Source organism: Haliotis asinina, chromosome 9 (genome assembly GCF_037392515.1).
Source record: "Haliotis asinina isolate JCU_RB_2024 chromosome 9, JCU_Hal_asi_v2, whole genome shotgun sequence".
NCBI lineage: Eukaryota > Metazoa > Mollusca > Gastropoda > Lepetellida > Haliotidae > Haliotis > Haliotis asinina.
Window position 1 is genome coordinate 15,346,169 of NC_090288.1, and position 16,778 is coordinate 15,362,946.

Genomic DNA, 16,778 nt, shown 5'->3' on the forward strand with positions numbered 1-16,778 from the left:
AAGAGGCGACTAATGCGATCGGATGGTAAGGCTCACTGACTTGGTTGACACATGTCATTGGTTCCCAAGTGCACAGATTGATGCTTTTGATCACTGGATTGTGTGGTCCAGACTTGATTAATTACAAACCGCTGCCATATAGCTGGAATATTGCTTAGTGTGGCATAAAACTCAACTCACACACTCATATGAAGGGGTTGTCAGTTGTAAATGTTCTAGAATATCGATCTGATTCTGATTACATTACATCTGTTACATTTTCGATAAACACACCCATTTCTTACTTTTTATGGAGGAAAACATTTCTTATGACGAAATGAATTATGGGTACAGGAAATGTTGCGTTGGTTCCAGGTACGAGTTGTTTTCGGCGTCAACAGTTCCTGTGTGACTCTCAGCACGACAAAAGACAACAAAGGAGCGTTAACACCAACAACAGTCAAAGATGCACTGAATCTACACAGTGAGACATTATACGCCATTGTCAGTTAATGTGGATGTGGATTCTGTGTTGGATACAGAAACATACTGGAGAATTTGATGGATTCCCTAATTTAATTTATGATATTGTTACTCAGACAATTACTACAGCTGTCATTAATTTGTGCCTTTTTAATTTGACATCATTAAATGCTCATATTGTCCATTTTCTGAATGACTGAACAGGCACATCATAAAAACTATACACCATTATGGATGGAGGTTTGGTTTCGGTTCCGAGACAGTTTGCATATGATTGAAGATGTTTGGGTGGCAAAGTAGTGAAGGTGCATGCCAAATAGAACTACCAGGTTCGATTCCTCACATGGTCATAGTATGTCAAGCATAGTTTAAAAAGATAATGGAAGTAACCTCTTTGAATATTATAGAGAATTTCATTAACAAAGCCTTAAGCATATTTTACAAATTTTTCTTTAATTTACCAGTTGAAATGGTTGATTTTGTTGAAAGCGGTTTGAGTCAGTGATCATTTTGCAAAACTTTTGCATATCAAAATCCTCAAAATGTCTGGGAAAGACACCAGAACAGGTTCAACTTTTGACCCATGTATGGAATCAAACTCAGGTATGCAGTGGAATATGTTAACCACTTCACAACCTTCAACATTGTGTGAATAGTTGGAAATGTATTTATAACACAAGAGCTCACATTTTCTACTTACGATTGAAGTCTACTTTGTGTGATAGGTTCACTCACGTGATGTAGTTTTAAACACCAGTTTTAGTGCTTGCAGCACCCCTCCTTATTCTCTGGCTATAATGCTCTGCAACATGAGATGCTGCAGTGTCGTTTAAATTCTCAAAAACAACTACCTCAAGGACGCTTCAACAAGAAAAAAATGTACTGTGAAACACATTGTGCAATAAAGAAAAAGGCTTCCAGGTTGGTAGCAAGCCAATTTTTCGTTTAAGACCAATAGGTTGCAAAGGTTTATATGAAGTTGAGGCCTTTTTAGCAAAATTCTTTTGAAAGCCCGGTCACTTTCATATGGATTCTATGCCCCTGGTTTTGGCAAAATCAAATTCTCACTGAGACTGCAGCATGATCATATATCTGATTGCACGGGGTTATTTTAAGTGTGACATGATAGCTGGAAGTGGGGAGAGTATATTTCTGTGATCACATTAAATTCCTTGTGTATCTATATAGACTGACTGTATTAGATCATTGTAGCAAGTGGAAAAGACTTTAGGTATTTATATTTTCATTAGAGCTTCTTCTGATCTATGTCAGTATTTGCCTGAAATGAAAACTTGTTGTTGTATAATTTGCGTAGGTAGTGAATACACAATGCCATTTCACAGAGGAGTACACACAGAATGTGATGTCACCTAGACAACCAGATCATGGTGGTTGTGTGGATTAGATGGCTGACTATATGTGCAGGTGATTAGGTGCCTGACTCTGTAAGAGTGGATTCAAATCCTGGATGGGACTCTACCCATCAAGAGTACTAGAATCTGTACTTTACCGAGACACTATAATCCTAGACGTAACATGGTGAATATGTCGGTAAAAAACAACTTCACCATTTTGTTTTATGTGAACATGATAATTGGAATCAACGCCAACACACCCTTTCATTTTGAGAGAGTAGACAATATGGTGGTCTGGTGATCATTCTGGGTGGTTTGATCCGTGCCTGTGGTCATTGTTCATAATATTAGGCATTCAGTTCATTGATTCACATGTCAAAGACATCTACCTGGACCATTACTGCTGGCACATGAAGAATGTTTTGTTATTTAGCTGATAGATGTTTGTCTCGTTTCCATGAAGAGTAAGAAGTTTCCCATCTGTAGTTCATAAAGTAAATACTAGACAGATAATGAAAAAAATCAATGCAGTGATGCATCAGGAGAAAAGGAAAGGTTTGCAGATGTCTTGTTTGAATTATGATCCCACGTGGATGTTTGTAAGAAAGTGATAAAGGAGTTTGGAAGTCATGATGAGTTGCGTCTTATGATATAAGAGCTGTGGGAGTGAGTGAGTGAGTTAATATTTAACGTCACGTCGGCAGTATTGCAGCCATATGGTGACCAGTTAGAGCTGTAGGAAGTTCTGAGACAGACCTTCTTTATCTGGTGTAATGGGCCTGTGCAGATCCGGGTTAGAATTGGTCTTCAGTAACCCATGCTTGTCGTATGGATCTGGTCGTCAGGTTTGCTACTTGATTTCACACATGTCATCGTATCCCAACTGCAGAGATTAATGCTCATGATATTGACCACTGGATTGTTTGGTTCATTACTTACAGACCACAAGCATATATAGCTGGAGTACTGCTAAGTGTGGTGTAAGACTACAACTAACACACATGCAATATAAATATCCTGAGAGGGAATGAACACACGATCAATATTTTCTGACATGAGTGAAAACAAAGTTATTAGTTAATGTAAGAACATACCTTTGCATAAGAATGGTCTAATGCCATTGTGTGTAAAGACGGGGAAAGTTCTGTGCACAATGTCATGAGTAAGACGACAGAACAGAGGCAGTCTGCCATGCAGGCGCACAACATGCATTTCGATACTGCATGCAAACTGCAGTCTTCGATTGTCCCTCATAGAAAGTGTGATTTTACATTGGCGCCCATATGCCCACTGCCATGGTTAATGCTCTATCAGAGGCCTCAAGCCATTGGAATGCTGCGAGTTGGCACTCCAGGCCAACATCGCACAACATTTTAACATGGGTCCATTAACTGCTGGTCGTCACCCAGCCACAAGCAGGTTGGAAGACAGACTGCCAACACTGTTGAAACCAGAGTGAGACAGCACCAGCCGACCCGTGCGTCGACATCTTACTCCAGCAGAATTACGGCCACGTCGACCTTACCAAGACCAGATCTTAACTGAGCACCATCGACTTAAACTTTCAGCATGACAATGCTGGGTCTCTCAGGTCACCAGACATGAATCCAGTAGTGTGTGTAAGGACGAACTTAGTAGGCTCGATGGGAGGACCTTAGTAGGCATGTTGGTACTAACTTGGTAGGCATGTTCCACCCTGCAATGTTGCTGAGCTCACACGGGCACTGCAGAATCTGTCGTTTGTGTCACTCCATGCTAAGACGTTTTTAAACTTGTGTTCGTGCTGAAGATGGACACACGCAGGTACAGACAGTCCGTTCTGACAGTATCGTTGTCTCGGTCACATTCAGTCACGTGAAAATCTTGTGATAGTGGACACTGGTCAGAAGTCCGCCACTGTGACTGAATGTTTCAACATACATCTCATGTATTTTACATGTGATTTACTCATGTCGATGCAGTTGGCATTTGAAAATGGAAGTGTTTTTTCATTTTCTCTCGCTGATATATAAGAGAAACAAAAAGTAATCGAGTGTTTTGATGAAGTGACAGAAAATCGACAAAATATACAAAACAGACAACTTTGGCATTTATTTTCATTTTTATTTTTTCATCGATATGTCTTTCAGATGTCTTATGTCAAAGCATACTTTGCTAGCATAATTAACTGGGGTTTCAATATTGTCTTGTGTGATATATGTATATGGGAACATCGACAGCGGGATTTTTACTGTATATTATTACTCTTAATGCAGCTGTTCCTTAAAACCACAATACATCAATCACATGTCATGTACAAATACCATCTACCTGTTCTTCCTTCTTCATGGCTTACCAGCGTCGTTGTAACAGGATAACATTCGCGAATCAATATATTCCTAAGCTTCAAATATCGAGTGATTGTGTTTTACTGTAAGAAATATGATTAAATTAACAAAAAAGAAGAAAAAAAAACAGTAATGAAAACAGAAAATCCGGAAACAAGAATGTCACAAAGCTTCTACATATTTATGTTCATATCGTCACAATGAACATCGAGTGCGCAGACGTCGGTGAGGGCGACTCTTCCCAACTGCAGTTGTTACTCTGGAGTGTGTTGAGGACACAGCAAGAGACATTTATTGACCGGTTGTAAATATAGAGACACCGAGGATTGCCTGACCTGGACATTGGCTTGTAGGCAAGTATTGTATCTCTTCACTTTGTAACATATACCAAGATTTGTGATATTATCCTTCAAGAAAATGACGCGATTCACCCATTGAATCATTTTAAAGATAATAGTGATGCGATATACTAGGTTTTGATATAGGGTTACAAAGTAGTGTTGTGATGTACTGGGTTTTGATATAAGGTTACAAAGTAGTGTTGTGATATACATGTTTTGACATAGGGTTACAAAGTGATACTATCATACACTAGGTTTTGATAGAGGATTACACAGGAGTTATGTGATAGACTGGGTATTGTTTCAGGTTACAAGGTAGTGATATGGTATATGCACTTGGACCCGTTTTTCCTCCTCTTATCTAAAACACGTATATAAGTTTGGCTCAGCTGATGATCAGACAGCAGTGGGAATTTAACATGCACGTGTTTGGACAGTTAGCGATCAGGATGACCATCATTTGTACAACGCCGTACATGTGTGACCTAAAACCCATGTTCGTGTGTTATTAAAAATTATGTACATTTCTTCACAATAGCCAAAAAATATAAAATATGCTCGACTGATTTGCCATAGTCATTGGTCTATGCATTTTGATGTTATAAAGGGATTATTGACAAACCCCGTACCAGAGCGTCCTTCGCTGACTGGTAACTTAACAACTTATTGTGTATGCAAAACCTTTCTTGTCACTATATGGCCGAAATAATACCGAGATGATGGTAAATTTAAACTCACTCGCTCATCCATACCTGATGCAACGATGGGGCTCTGATGCCACCAAAACAGCCTTCGTGGATGTTGTCATAGGTACTCTTGACCCGGGAAGGTCAGGGTTAGAACTGATCTTCAGTAGTCCATGCTTGTCGTAAGAAGCGACTAACGGAATCCGGTGGTCGGGGTAGCTGACTTGGTCGACACGTGTCATCGGTTTAGAATTGCGTAGAATTTCAAGGCTCTTGCTGTTGATCACTGGCCCAGACTTGATAATTTACAGACCGTCGCCATATAGCTGGAATATAACTGAGTGCGGCGTAAACCTAAACTCACTCACTAACTCCTGGGGGTTCTGGGCCTGTCACATCTCATACCAGAAATATTCAAACTGAAAAGTACAAGAGCATATACATGTATTTCACGTCTAATCTCAAATATGCATTTATTTACATTTGACCACTTTCTAAACAATCTTGAACGGAATGCTATTACAGGTTGTGGACATTTCGATACATCCTCCTAATTATTTTGGTCGTCCATTTACCAAGGTCACTGAGAATCCATACCTGACAGTGCCACTTTTCACAAATCAAGGTAATTATCAGTGATTCCACTGGGGAAAGCTGATATTTAAGTGGGCGAGTTCTGACAGCTAAGGTTGCCCTTTGACAGTACGCGCAATTTGACAAGATTCTTCTGGTGTCGATCGCTGATTAGTGCGAAAATAGATGGATTCTAACCTCCGAGGGAATTTCTGTCCAGACTTAATACGCCCGGCGAGAGGTAGAGTTCCTTAATAACCACCTGAAGTGTTGCAGATTGCTAGACTAATAATCAGTGCACCTTCCTTCGTCATAATTGCTCCACACGAGTGTATATAAGTGCCCCAGTCATCCGCGGATACACACGGTGCATCCGGTGATATAGATTTGCTGCGCTGAAATATACTCTCTTTTTGCAATTTAGGTTTTTCATCCACCCATCCTCTGAAAACGTGCTTTGAAGCTTTGTACAACAGTACTCAGAACCATGTTGTATAAAGCGACCATCGACTTCCGACTACCGTCAGACCATTTAAAAGTCCGAAATTACGACCCCTACCCTACTAGCGCTGGGTTTGTGCAAGGGGATTTTTGCATGTAGATCAGAATTATTATTGCAGCGTTTGCTGCATATAATCCTGTGGATCGTATTCCCAACACGCGTCCAATAGTGTGAGAAGCCAGGCTTGTCGTGATATCACTCCTACCCAGACAGAAATGCTTAATGCATTTGAGTAACGTAACTGGACACCGACATTGACTTCATTTAATACACGCAGAGAGAAGGAAGTTCACAGCCTTAATTATTGTAAGCCTGATCTTGCATTAACGAGGCATATTCCATAAATACTTGACACATTATTTCAAGCTGCAACTGTGTTGTTATGTGAGTGCGTGAGTGAGTGGGTAAGCATTTTAACTCTGCTTTCCTTATATTCATGCAATGGCGGTGCAGAGATTATTAGAATAGGTACCACACTTTCTACCCCTGAGTGGAATCGAGCCCGCAAGTCCGCAAGAAAAATGATAGCTTGAACCACAGGGCTACCTTGGTACAATGATTACGATGTCATGCTTTTCTGGTTTATTTGGTTGGTTTAGTGTTGAACGCCGCACGTAACAATATTCCAGCTATATGGTGGCTGTCTGTAAATGGCTGAGCCTTAACCATTACAAGGTGGGTTACTGAAGATTAATCGTAACGTGTATATTCACGGGATTCATGCTTTGTGAAAAAATACCCACCCCACTAACCTACCGGACAAAGGAAAGTTGCCACGTTTCAAGTAAATGAACGCAAGCAGAAATCATTCGCCAACACGCAACATGATCTCAGTAACAACGCATTTGTCCGAATACTCCCTACGAATCGTGCATCTTTCATAACGTAAAACACGCAGTCATGGAACCGTGCATGATTGTGGCATAGATACCATGTTGGACAGAGGAAACATGCAGAGAAAAACTACCACGAAAGTGCCAAGACTTACGCAAGCGGACCCGTGAAGATCCGTTGTAGAGTAGGTCTTCAGCAACCCATGCTTGCCATAAAAGGAGACTATGCTTGTCGTAAGAGGTGACTAACGGGATCGGTTGGTCAGGCTCGTTGATTTGGTTGACACATATCATCGGTTCCCAACTGTACAGATCGATGCACATGCTGTTGATTACTGGCTTGTCTGGTGCAGATTCGATTATTAACAGACAACCGCCATATAGCTGGAATATTGCTAAGTGCATCCTCGATATCTCCAGGGCATACGTTCCGATAAATCTCCACTATACCCTGGACGCATCTACGGCTCAGTCCGATAAATGTATTACCTTCCTTGGCTGGCTTTTTATCCAATCAGTTGTCTACGCTGGGATCCAATCACAACTCACTTTCGCTTGTTAAATTAACTAACCGATTAAACCTGGCAAAACAAACCATGAAGAGGTTCTCTGCAAGAGGAAGGGGGTTTTGCATACATTATTTAAATGTTTCGAATCTATAAATTTGTCAGTATGATTTCCACCAAATTTGAGTCTCACTGCGAGCAAACCTTCGCAATCGCGACACTGGTTATAACAGCGGCCTAGCAGATTGGCTACTGTGAGAATGCGGAACCAGCAAAGAGAGGTAATAAAATTATCGGGCCTACCCGTAGATACGTCCAGGGTGTAGTGGAGACTTATCGGAACTTATTCATCATCTGCAACCATCAAACAGGCCAGACTCAAGATCGGGAAGATCAAGAGTCACGATACCGGCCGAAGACCGCTACATCCGGCAGATCCACCTGTGGAACAGATTCATGACAGCCACGTCACCGACGATAGCACTTGACGCGACATCAGCACGAACAGTCTACAGTAGACGACTAATCGAACGAGGAGGCGTGTTGGTGTGTATGAATGCACAAGGTGGTCGCAGTCGCTATTGATGATGAGTCCCTTGACTCATTATGTGACTCTGTGCACTTTTTGAACTCCGACTCTTTTGAATGAATTACAGTAAATGTAAGATCAGCATTACAGTGAATTTTCAGTCAATTTTTGGAAAACGGTTTTTGTTTGTATATCTCACATACTTCTTTGTTTTCATTTTTTGGGCAAGTGAATTGGTGTGAACTTTCTTTTGTCCGGTAGTTTACATCATAAACGTGCCTTATGAATCCATGGCAGCATCAGGTTATATTTGCTGCACACTCAAGGAAGGATAATTACAGGTATCCCCATCGCCAACACATTACTATGGACTCACAAAAGGGACATTGTCGCGTTGTTGCAATGTCTCTCTAAAACAAGCAAAATAAGGCAAAAATTAAGCAAACAATGCGACATTTCGCCCATTTGTCGCATTGTCGCATTTCGTGTGTTGAAAAACATTTTATCTATTCATCCAAAGGGTGACACGCGACATAGCGACAATTTTCAAGGTCAAAATATGTCGCATTGTCGCGCTTTGGTGAATTTTGCCTCATATGTGAGAGGGCGACAAGGCGACAATGTCCCTTCTCAGATTCCATACATCACAGAAACATTTAAGTCCCTGTCACAAACAGTACTTTTGAGTGATGTTCAGTTGAACCCATTTCAGACGGACCCCGTAAAGGTTTACTGGTAAATGTATATGTTATAACTCACTGTATTTATTATTGACTATTGATCTACTGATATACATACATGAATAAATTTTCAATATACATCGTTACCACCTAAGCGCGCTTGATCCATTTAACCGGACACCTCGCTATCCTGACGATTCCCGAGTGTAACCAAAATCGTCCGTATAAACGAGGTTCGACTGTATTTGTATCTTATTCTCTAATCGGCTTATGTTTTGTTGACTGTCAGAATTCAAATCCAATTTCGACAATAATTACCGTCAGACACAGAGATCATGGCACAATTTGTTTTACTGAGCAGGTGTGGTTAAATCCACGTCCTGTGTTTTTAAGTATAACAGGAAACGGACAGTGCACTGAATCTACAATTGCGCAACTGATCGATAAGTACTTAAAGACATGTACATAAAGTCATGTAATGTGGAAGTAAACACACCACCCTGAATTTAGCTATGCTGCTTTAGCTAACCCTAAGATATGACAGAATAAACATCCTGTTTTCTGCAAAGAGATGAAGTTACCTGTAGATTCCAAGATATTTGGAACAGAATTCTTGATTTTGTATATGTGTGTTTATGTAATATGTGTGTATATGTTTGAAAACCCTCATCGACAGTGATTGCGAAATATGCACTTCCTGTAAAGTTCTCTTCCGTGACAAGCAGCCACCAATTTGATTATTTCAGTGGGGTTATTGTGATTTCAAACGTCTTATCGATCAGTCAGATTCGAGTAGTTTCGGTATACGGTAAACAATTATCATGACACGAGGTATCGGGTGTCGTGACATGGGTGACACGTGTCGTCCTGTCTCATTTGCTTTGGTCGATGCTCATGCTGTTGACCATTGGATTACCTCGTCGAGACTCGATTAGCTACAGACCGCCTCCATACAGGTGGAACATTGCTGAGTGTGGCGTTAAACAACAAACAAACAAACAAATAAACACACACACATATAAATGCAATCAATGGATATAAAGAGTCCTCTGCTGTTGGTATATAATCATTGATCATATGATATCAGTTAAATTCCGGAAACTTTGCTCCTTTAAATGGTTTATGGTTCACCTAAATAACCAAATCAGTTTAAATGCTTATCGCAACCTACATATTTGAGTATCTTTGCAGGCCATTTAATTGTCCTAAGACGACCTCAATCTGACCTCTCATTCCGCCATCACTGGGAACATTGATGTGAGGTCTACTTGGTCAGTCTGGCCGTACTTAAGTGGACATAGACGGAAGGACAGGATGGACGCGGATGACAATGTAACTCGGTTGACGTTTGGGCGCCAAGAATTCTTGACCATCCAGCCAGAAATTGCGATCCCGATTTTGTTTATACTTGGGCTTGCAACAGTTGTCGGAACATTAGGAAATGGCCTGATTCTGGTGTCCGTGGCAACGAGAAAGTCTCTTCACAACGTGGAGTCTATCTTCATCGTCAACCTCGCCTGCTCCGACCTGTACGTGACGGCGATAGCGGACCCAATGAGTATCATAGGTAAGCTGGAGAAATGATTATATGTGAATATGCTCTTACATTTACCGGCGACGTTTGTATGTGTGACAGGACGTATGTTTGAGTCAGTAAGTTAGTCCGAACGTGAACATTATATATTGGTGTGTGTCACCATGATCATGACACTGAATAATCAAGGAACATATTGTGATTAAATCGTTTGATTAGAAGGAACTACAGGTTCCACTACATAATATCAGAATCACATGCTCCCTGAGAGCGTATCGTATGCAGAAACAGACATGTGACAGCTGTGATTGGATGAAACGGTGTAAGATTTTGATGTTTTTCAAAAGCACATTCATCCAGTAATTAAAACTGATAACACTTTTTGCATTTAGTGCTATTGTTTTTACCACCATGACTTATGCTTATTGTGTGTACAGACATTTTCGTGGGTGTAGTAGGTGGCATTTGGTGCGAAACTGAGGTTGATGTGTTCAGTTTCCTGCGCTCGGAAAATTATCAGGATAAGTTAGCCGGAATTTGTGTTTTATTGTAGTTTAAAGGCGAGACTGAACCCATAAGGTACATTGAATGGGTGTTGACAGCTCGGAAGATTTAAAAAATAGATACCGTTATTAAAGAAATCAATGGGAATACATTGGTGTTGTGTAACCAATAGATCATGGCACTGCAAGGACTGCAACTCTGGAAACCCGACCTTTTGAATAGGTATATCAGACAGACACACAGATTTTAATCAGTCATTTTGGCCAACTGGCCCATATTACAGTTGTTGTTACAACAATTTTGTTGTCAAGTGATAAGAAAATAGGAAAATAACTACATTTAAACACTGTTTGAAACATTTTTGGATAATACACATTTCATAAATCTTGCTGTGACTTTAACGGTATGTCCGTTAAGTGAATTCTTCAAATTTATCATTTGAGATTTACAGATATTCTCAAATCTTTAAATTCTGGACATTGTAGTAAAATATGAATTTCATCCTGGACTTGTCCACCGTTACAGTGGTTACATAAAGTCCTGTCTTTCAGTTAATAGTGACACATACATGTTTTATTCAAGAAAGAAATTCAAATGACCCAGAGGTAGAAAACCTGATCTGTCGTTGCAACGAACTAGGTTGATAAAACGTTATTTCAGTTTCAAATTGTATCTGTTTGCTTCTAAACGTTATCATAATTAACAATGTAGGCACTTGTTATTGTGCTCTTGAAGTGCAGAAAACAGAGCAATAGTTCATTTTGTTATATCTGCCATGCTGCAAAAAACTTGATCAACGTATAGAGAACGAACAGTTGTATGTCACAAATTTAGAAAAAACGACAGAAAATAGAATAGTTTGACACATTCGACGCGTAACAAGGTATAATGTCCGTTTCTTCACATGCGCAAAACAACCACCACTCTGAAAATTACAGTCAAATCCCGACGAGTCGAATGCCGGCCTCTCGAATATTATGCATAACTCGAAGTACCTGTCGGTCCCGACCAACATACTCGAAAACCACACTGGTTATTGGCAACTGATCGAGGGTATAACAAGACAGTGTGTACAGTGTGTACAGTGAAAATACAGAGAGCACAATCACTAGCGAATTGATAATTGTATCGGAGCTGACCCTTCGGTACTCGGGAGAGTTGAACATGGTCGACAAGACGCTTGGAATAACAATGGCTGGCATCAAGGGTCAGACTATGTCAGTGGTCACTGGAGCGACAATGATTGATGGCACCAATCTTCCGCTCTCCGGACAATAGTGTGCAGTTAAATCTGTGACCTAGATTGTTGCACAGTGAACAGTACTGAATGCCCCTTGCTCTAACGACATGATTTTCACCCACTGAAATCCCCTGGATACAATATAATCCAACGCCAACCTTTCTCAGTGTTCCAGTTCCTTGTTATAAGGGCAAATGTTATGCCAAAGGGTCTACTTGGCAAATTAGCTGTTCTTATCAGCTGAAAAATTATTGTGTGTGTACATAATTCAGTGAGGAACTTTGGATAATACCTGGCTTTTCAATCAGAGAAAATGTATCTGCAAATTAAATCACAGGCAACCTGTAGCGCAAATGGATGGTGCGGCATAGAGAATATGGCCAGTCTTTACATGCGAGCGTACTTTCGTACCTTCCTCGCTTCGGTTCGAAAAACATTTTCCATGTCAAAATGTCGCCACCATGAAAGGTATTCGTCCGTTTCTCCACTCGGTTATGCTCTCACATTTCCAACCCCATGTTGAACAGTTACTCACGTGAAATATTATTCCATATTGAATACTTAAATTACCTCCCCTGCTTCATTCGCCCATTACACCAAAAGTGTTTTTCTTGTAGAATAAACGTTCTAACAGTAGCGATAACAGATAAGGCAAATAAACTCCAACGGGTTCATGATAAAATTAGGCAATACGATATTTCTTTTTAATTTCTGCATATTCTTGTTCCGTCGCTCCGTTCAACCGGAGGCTAGCAAGGGTAATGCAGGCGAAGAACGATCTGAATACGACGAGTGGCGCTTAAAATGTTGAATAACACATATTTCACGTCAGTAGTTATCAAACATGGGGTAAGAAATGTGAGAGCACAGCCAAGTGAGGAAATGGGAGTGTACCTTTGATGGTGGCGATATTTCAGTTTGACATGAAAAATATTTTTCGATCCGAAAAGAGGAAAGTACGTTGCCAACCTTTGCTCGCATACAAGGAGACTTGTTATATTCGCTATGTTGCGCAACCCCATTTGCCTGTGATTAAATATACTCTGTTTTATTTGTGGTTATTTCCTACTATATTGTTCCGTATGAATGTGTGAGGTGGTTATAAACGACAGATTAGGCTTCTCTTGTTTCAGTGCCACCTTCGTTATAACGCTGTAAGAGATCGGGTAATTCATAGAGTGGAAACAGGATGTCGGTTGGAATAAAATAGTAGTATGGTGTTTTGGGGTGGTTTATTTTTATATATCTGCGGGCTGGACGGCTTTTTATACACGTGGTTTTGTTAATGTAAACAAATAGGTTTGGTGGCTTATAATTACATCTTTGCCTATTGTGCAAGCTCCGTATTGACGTCGTTATCTTGTAGTCATTTGTTCTACTTAGTACCCACGTTTGGCATTAAAATTCCTTTGGAATTTCTTTCGTCGGTCATGTAGTGTAACTGGGTATCTGTCGTATCCTTTCGCTGTCGACCCGTGAAGGTCCCGGGGTAGAATGGACCTTCAGCCACCCATGCTTGCAATAAAAGGCGACCCTGCTTGTCGTAAGAGGCGACTAACGGGATCGAGTGGTCAGGCTTGCTGACTTGGTTGACACATGTCACTGGTTCCCAATTGCACAGATCGATGCTCATGTTGTTGGTCACTGGATTGTCTGGTCCAGACTTGATTATTTACAGACCGCTGCCATATGGCTGGAATAGCGAGTGTGGCGTAAAACTAAACTCACTCACTCACCTTTCGCTGTCCGCCATGTTGGGTGCGGAAGCGGAAGGTGCGCAGTGCCGCAGTGAAGTTGTTTATAGTTGCGTAGCCAACCATAACACTTCGATATGACCTTTCGGAGGTTAGCTGACGGGGTATAAAAGAGCCTAATGCGACTGCTATCGTTGTCTTGCGTATCGGTGGTTCGAGCAAGACCCCTGAGGATCCGGGTTAGAATTGATCTCCAGTAACCTGCTTGTCGCAAGAGGCGACTAACGGAATCGGGTGTTCAGTGTGTTGACCTGGTTGACATGTCATCATATCCCAACTGAATAGATGAGTGCCTATGCTGTCGATCACTGGATTGTCTAGTTCAGACAAGATTATGTACAGACAGCCGCCTTCTAGCTGGAATATTGCCGAGTGCGGCGTAAAACAATAACAATAACAACACTGCAGCCTGTCAGAGTTAACCCACCGTCAGAGTTAACCCAACGTCAGAGTTAACCCAACTTACGTCGGAAACTTACTACATTTGCCTGGCTATCAGAAAACAGTAAAGTGCACACATCCAACTGACATAACGAGTGAACGACAAGACGTCGTATGTGTATTACGCGTTGATCGTAACTATGCTTTCAATCATTGTGTAACGCCGCTCTCGGAAATACTCCAGCTAGTATGAAGGTGGTCTGTATATGATCGAGACTCACAGTGTATATGTTGTGTTGAGCCACTACACCTTGCCGTTATATAACATTCAATAAATTATATTTGTTGAGAATTCCTAGCAAACAAGACGTAGGTGAGGGGGTGCTTTAAAACATATTCCAGCAATACCACATGCGGTAAACTACGTGTTATATTCTAGTCGAAATGCATATTATTAACGAACTGCAGTTATCCGTTTGAGTTCATTATAACCCTAGTTCACTTTAAGAGGGGACTCAAAGTCGGGCCTTGACATAATGACCGAGCATCACAGAATGTTCTCTCCGCTTTATGTGCGATGATAAGACAAAGTGATGAGCTTCTAAATGTTTTCATTATTTTTAATCTTCTTATAATTATTTCAGCCAAACTGGAGGGCTCCGACTTCTTCGACCGTATCCCGGGACTCTGTCGTGTCATTGGCTCGTTGTGCACGATGTCGTGTGTGGCGTCTCTCATGACCATCGCCGCCATGAGCTGCAACAGATACGTCTTCATTGTCCACCACAGTCACTACAAATCCATCTTCAACACCCGCAACTGCGTCATCTACTGCATGTTATTTTATTGTGTCGGTATGAGCCTGGTCCTGCTCAACCTTGCCGACATCGGCGACCATTCCTTTGACCACAAGAGCCTTGAGTGTATTTGGGAGCGCATGGCGACGTACCCTTATACCGTCGTATTCTCCGTCGTAATGGTGTGGATCCCGATCATCGTCACTGGGGTATCCTATCTGCGCATGTACCGTCACGTGCGAGAAGTCCGTTCACGGGTAGAGAATGCACGTTCAGCCCACCCTGGATCAGCAGAAAAGTCAGCGGATCTGAAACCAAGCTACAAACTGGCAAAGACTCTATTCATCATATACCTCGTGTTCTCCGTGTGCTGGATACCATATGCATTACTGATCGTACTAGACTCACGTGACTCGTTCCAGCACGAGCTGCACGTGTGTATCGTGGTTTTCGCTCACCTCCACCCGTCCATCAACTGGCTCGTTTATTACGCCACTAACAGGAAGTTTCACAATGCTTTCATAGACATCCTTGGCCTTGACAAATGTTTCTATTTTCAGCAGGAAATGACAATGTCGCAATCTGCACAGGAGCCGCTAAACGTCCACCCGAAAGGAAAAAATGGCACTGCCGAAACTACTTCTGGTAATGTTGTGTCATAATAAGCGTACTGATCAGTGTATGCAGACTTGAGTAGTCTTTGTTGACTTCGAGAAATCAGCAAAATGACGAGCTAATTACACACTTTATATACCACTAACTGAAAATCCTTCCTCACAATACGTCACCTCAGGCTTGCTGCAGTGCACCCTGTGTGTGATTTCGCTGGCGGGAAGAGGACCCTTCGGGAACTTTAATCGCTCAGTGTGTTAATTAACCACATTTTTCTAAAGAATGAATGTGGTGTTCTGCTTAAGAGAAATCACAGGTCATTCGTGTGTAATGGTTAAAAGAGTACAAACAAGTTTATTCGTTCTCTAAAACTGACCATAATGACAATTAAGAATATTATATTAAGATATCGAGCAGTTTTCAAACAATGCATGGACAAAAGTTATTTCCTCATGCCATTCCAAGGACGAACTGGAAACAATGGTTCGACAGAGGATTGAGGCTTATAAAGACATGCTCCAACCCTACTGAATGAATACACCAACTGTTCGATGCCAAATCCACGCTTTATAGCATGAAGTTTCACCGTCAGTGCGCATTAGCCCAAGGCTGATCACATGAAAAGTACTTGCATGTGAAGCAGTCAGAAAATCGTAATATGAGAGAAGCGCACATCAGATACCACCAGCGTACAATTTTCTTTAATAAAACACTTCCATTTACTCCCTGACGATAATAGGCAAATCCTCCTAAAGATATGTCATTTATAAACTACATTTTTGTATGCTATTAGGCCTTAATTCATTGACATGCGAGGACTGAGAGGATAATTATTGATGTGAAGCAAGATGTTGAATTTCTACCTGAAAGACACCACTTCGTCAAAGACAATCAATTTGAAGATCAATCAGTCGTTGTAATCAACAATTTATGCCCACGGTAAGAGAGTAGATCCTAATAATTCACGTAACATTCAGTGAAAAACAGTCAGAATCGGAATTGCCTTTGACACTGACATTTGTGAGGAAACCTATGAGGGTCAATATCTATCTATGATGGCCGCACGCTTTGGCATCTTCAAGAGCACCAGTGCTGTCTGTATATTCTATCAAAGAAGGTATACACTGTCGCTTAAAAAAACAGAAATACACCACGGAAAACA

General features: G+C 41.1%; 2 protein-coding genes across 2 annotated transcripts in view; both read left to right on the plus strand.

Moving 5' to 3' along the window:
- LOC137295771 (isoleucine--tRNA ligase, cytoplasmic-like) overlaps positions 1-2,447 on the plus strand; it is a 33,453-nt gene extending 31,006 nt beyond the window's left edge. Inside the window, exon 30 of the mRNA XM_067827309.1 lies at positions 355-2,447. Coding sequence (XP_067683410.1) covers positions 355-492 — 138 coding nt within the window. The 3' untranslated portion in view covers positions 493-2,447. The remainder of the gene's footprint in view (positions 1-354) is intronic.
- Positions 2,448-10,108: 7,661 nt separating this feature from the next.
- On the plus strand, positions 10,109-15,666 carry LOC137297142 (melatonin receptor type 1B-A-like). The gene is made up of 2 exons (XM_067829158.1): positions 10,109-10,361; positions 14,852-15,666. Exons 1-2 carry the CDS (start codon positions 10,109-10,111, stop codon positions 15,664-15,666), a joined length of 1,068 nt encoding a protein of 355 aa, XP_067685259.1.
- The last annotated feature ends 1,112 nt before the right edge of the window (positions 15,667-16,778 follow it).

Coding starts and splice junctions, on each gene's coding strand:
- LOC137297142 (XM_067829158.1), top strand. CDS start 10,109: ATGGACGCGGATGACAATGTAACTCGGTTGACGTTTGGGCGCCAAGAA. Junction 10,362..14,851: donor GGACCCAATGAGTATCATAG/GTAAGCTGGAGA, acceptor TAATTATTTCAG/CCAAACTGGAGGGCTCCGAC.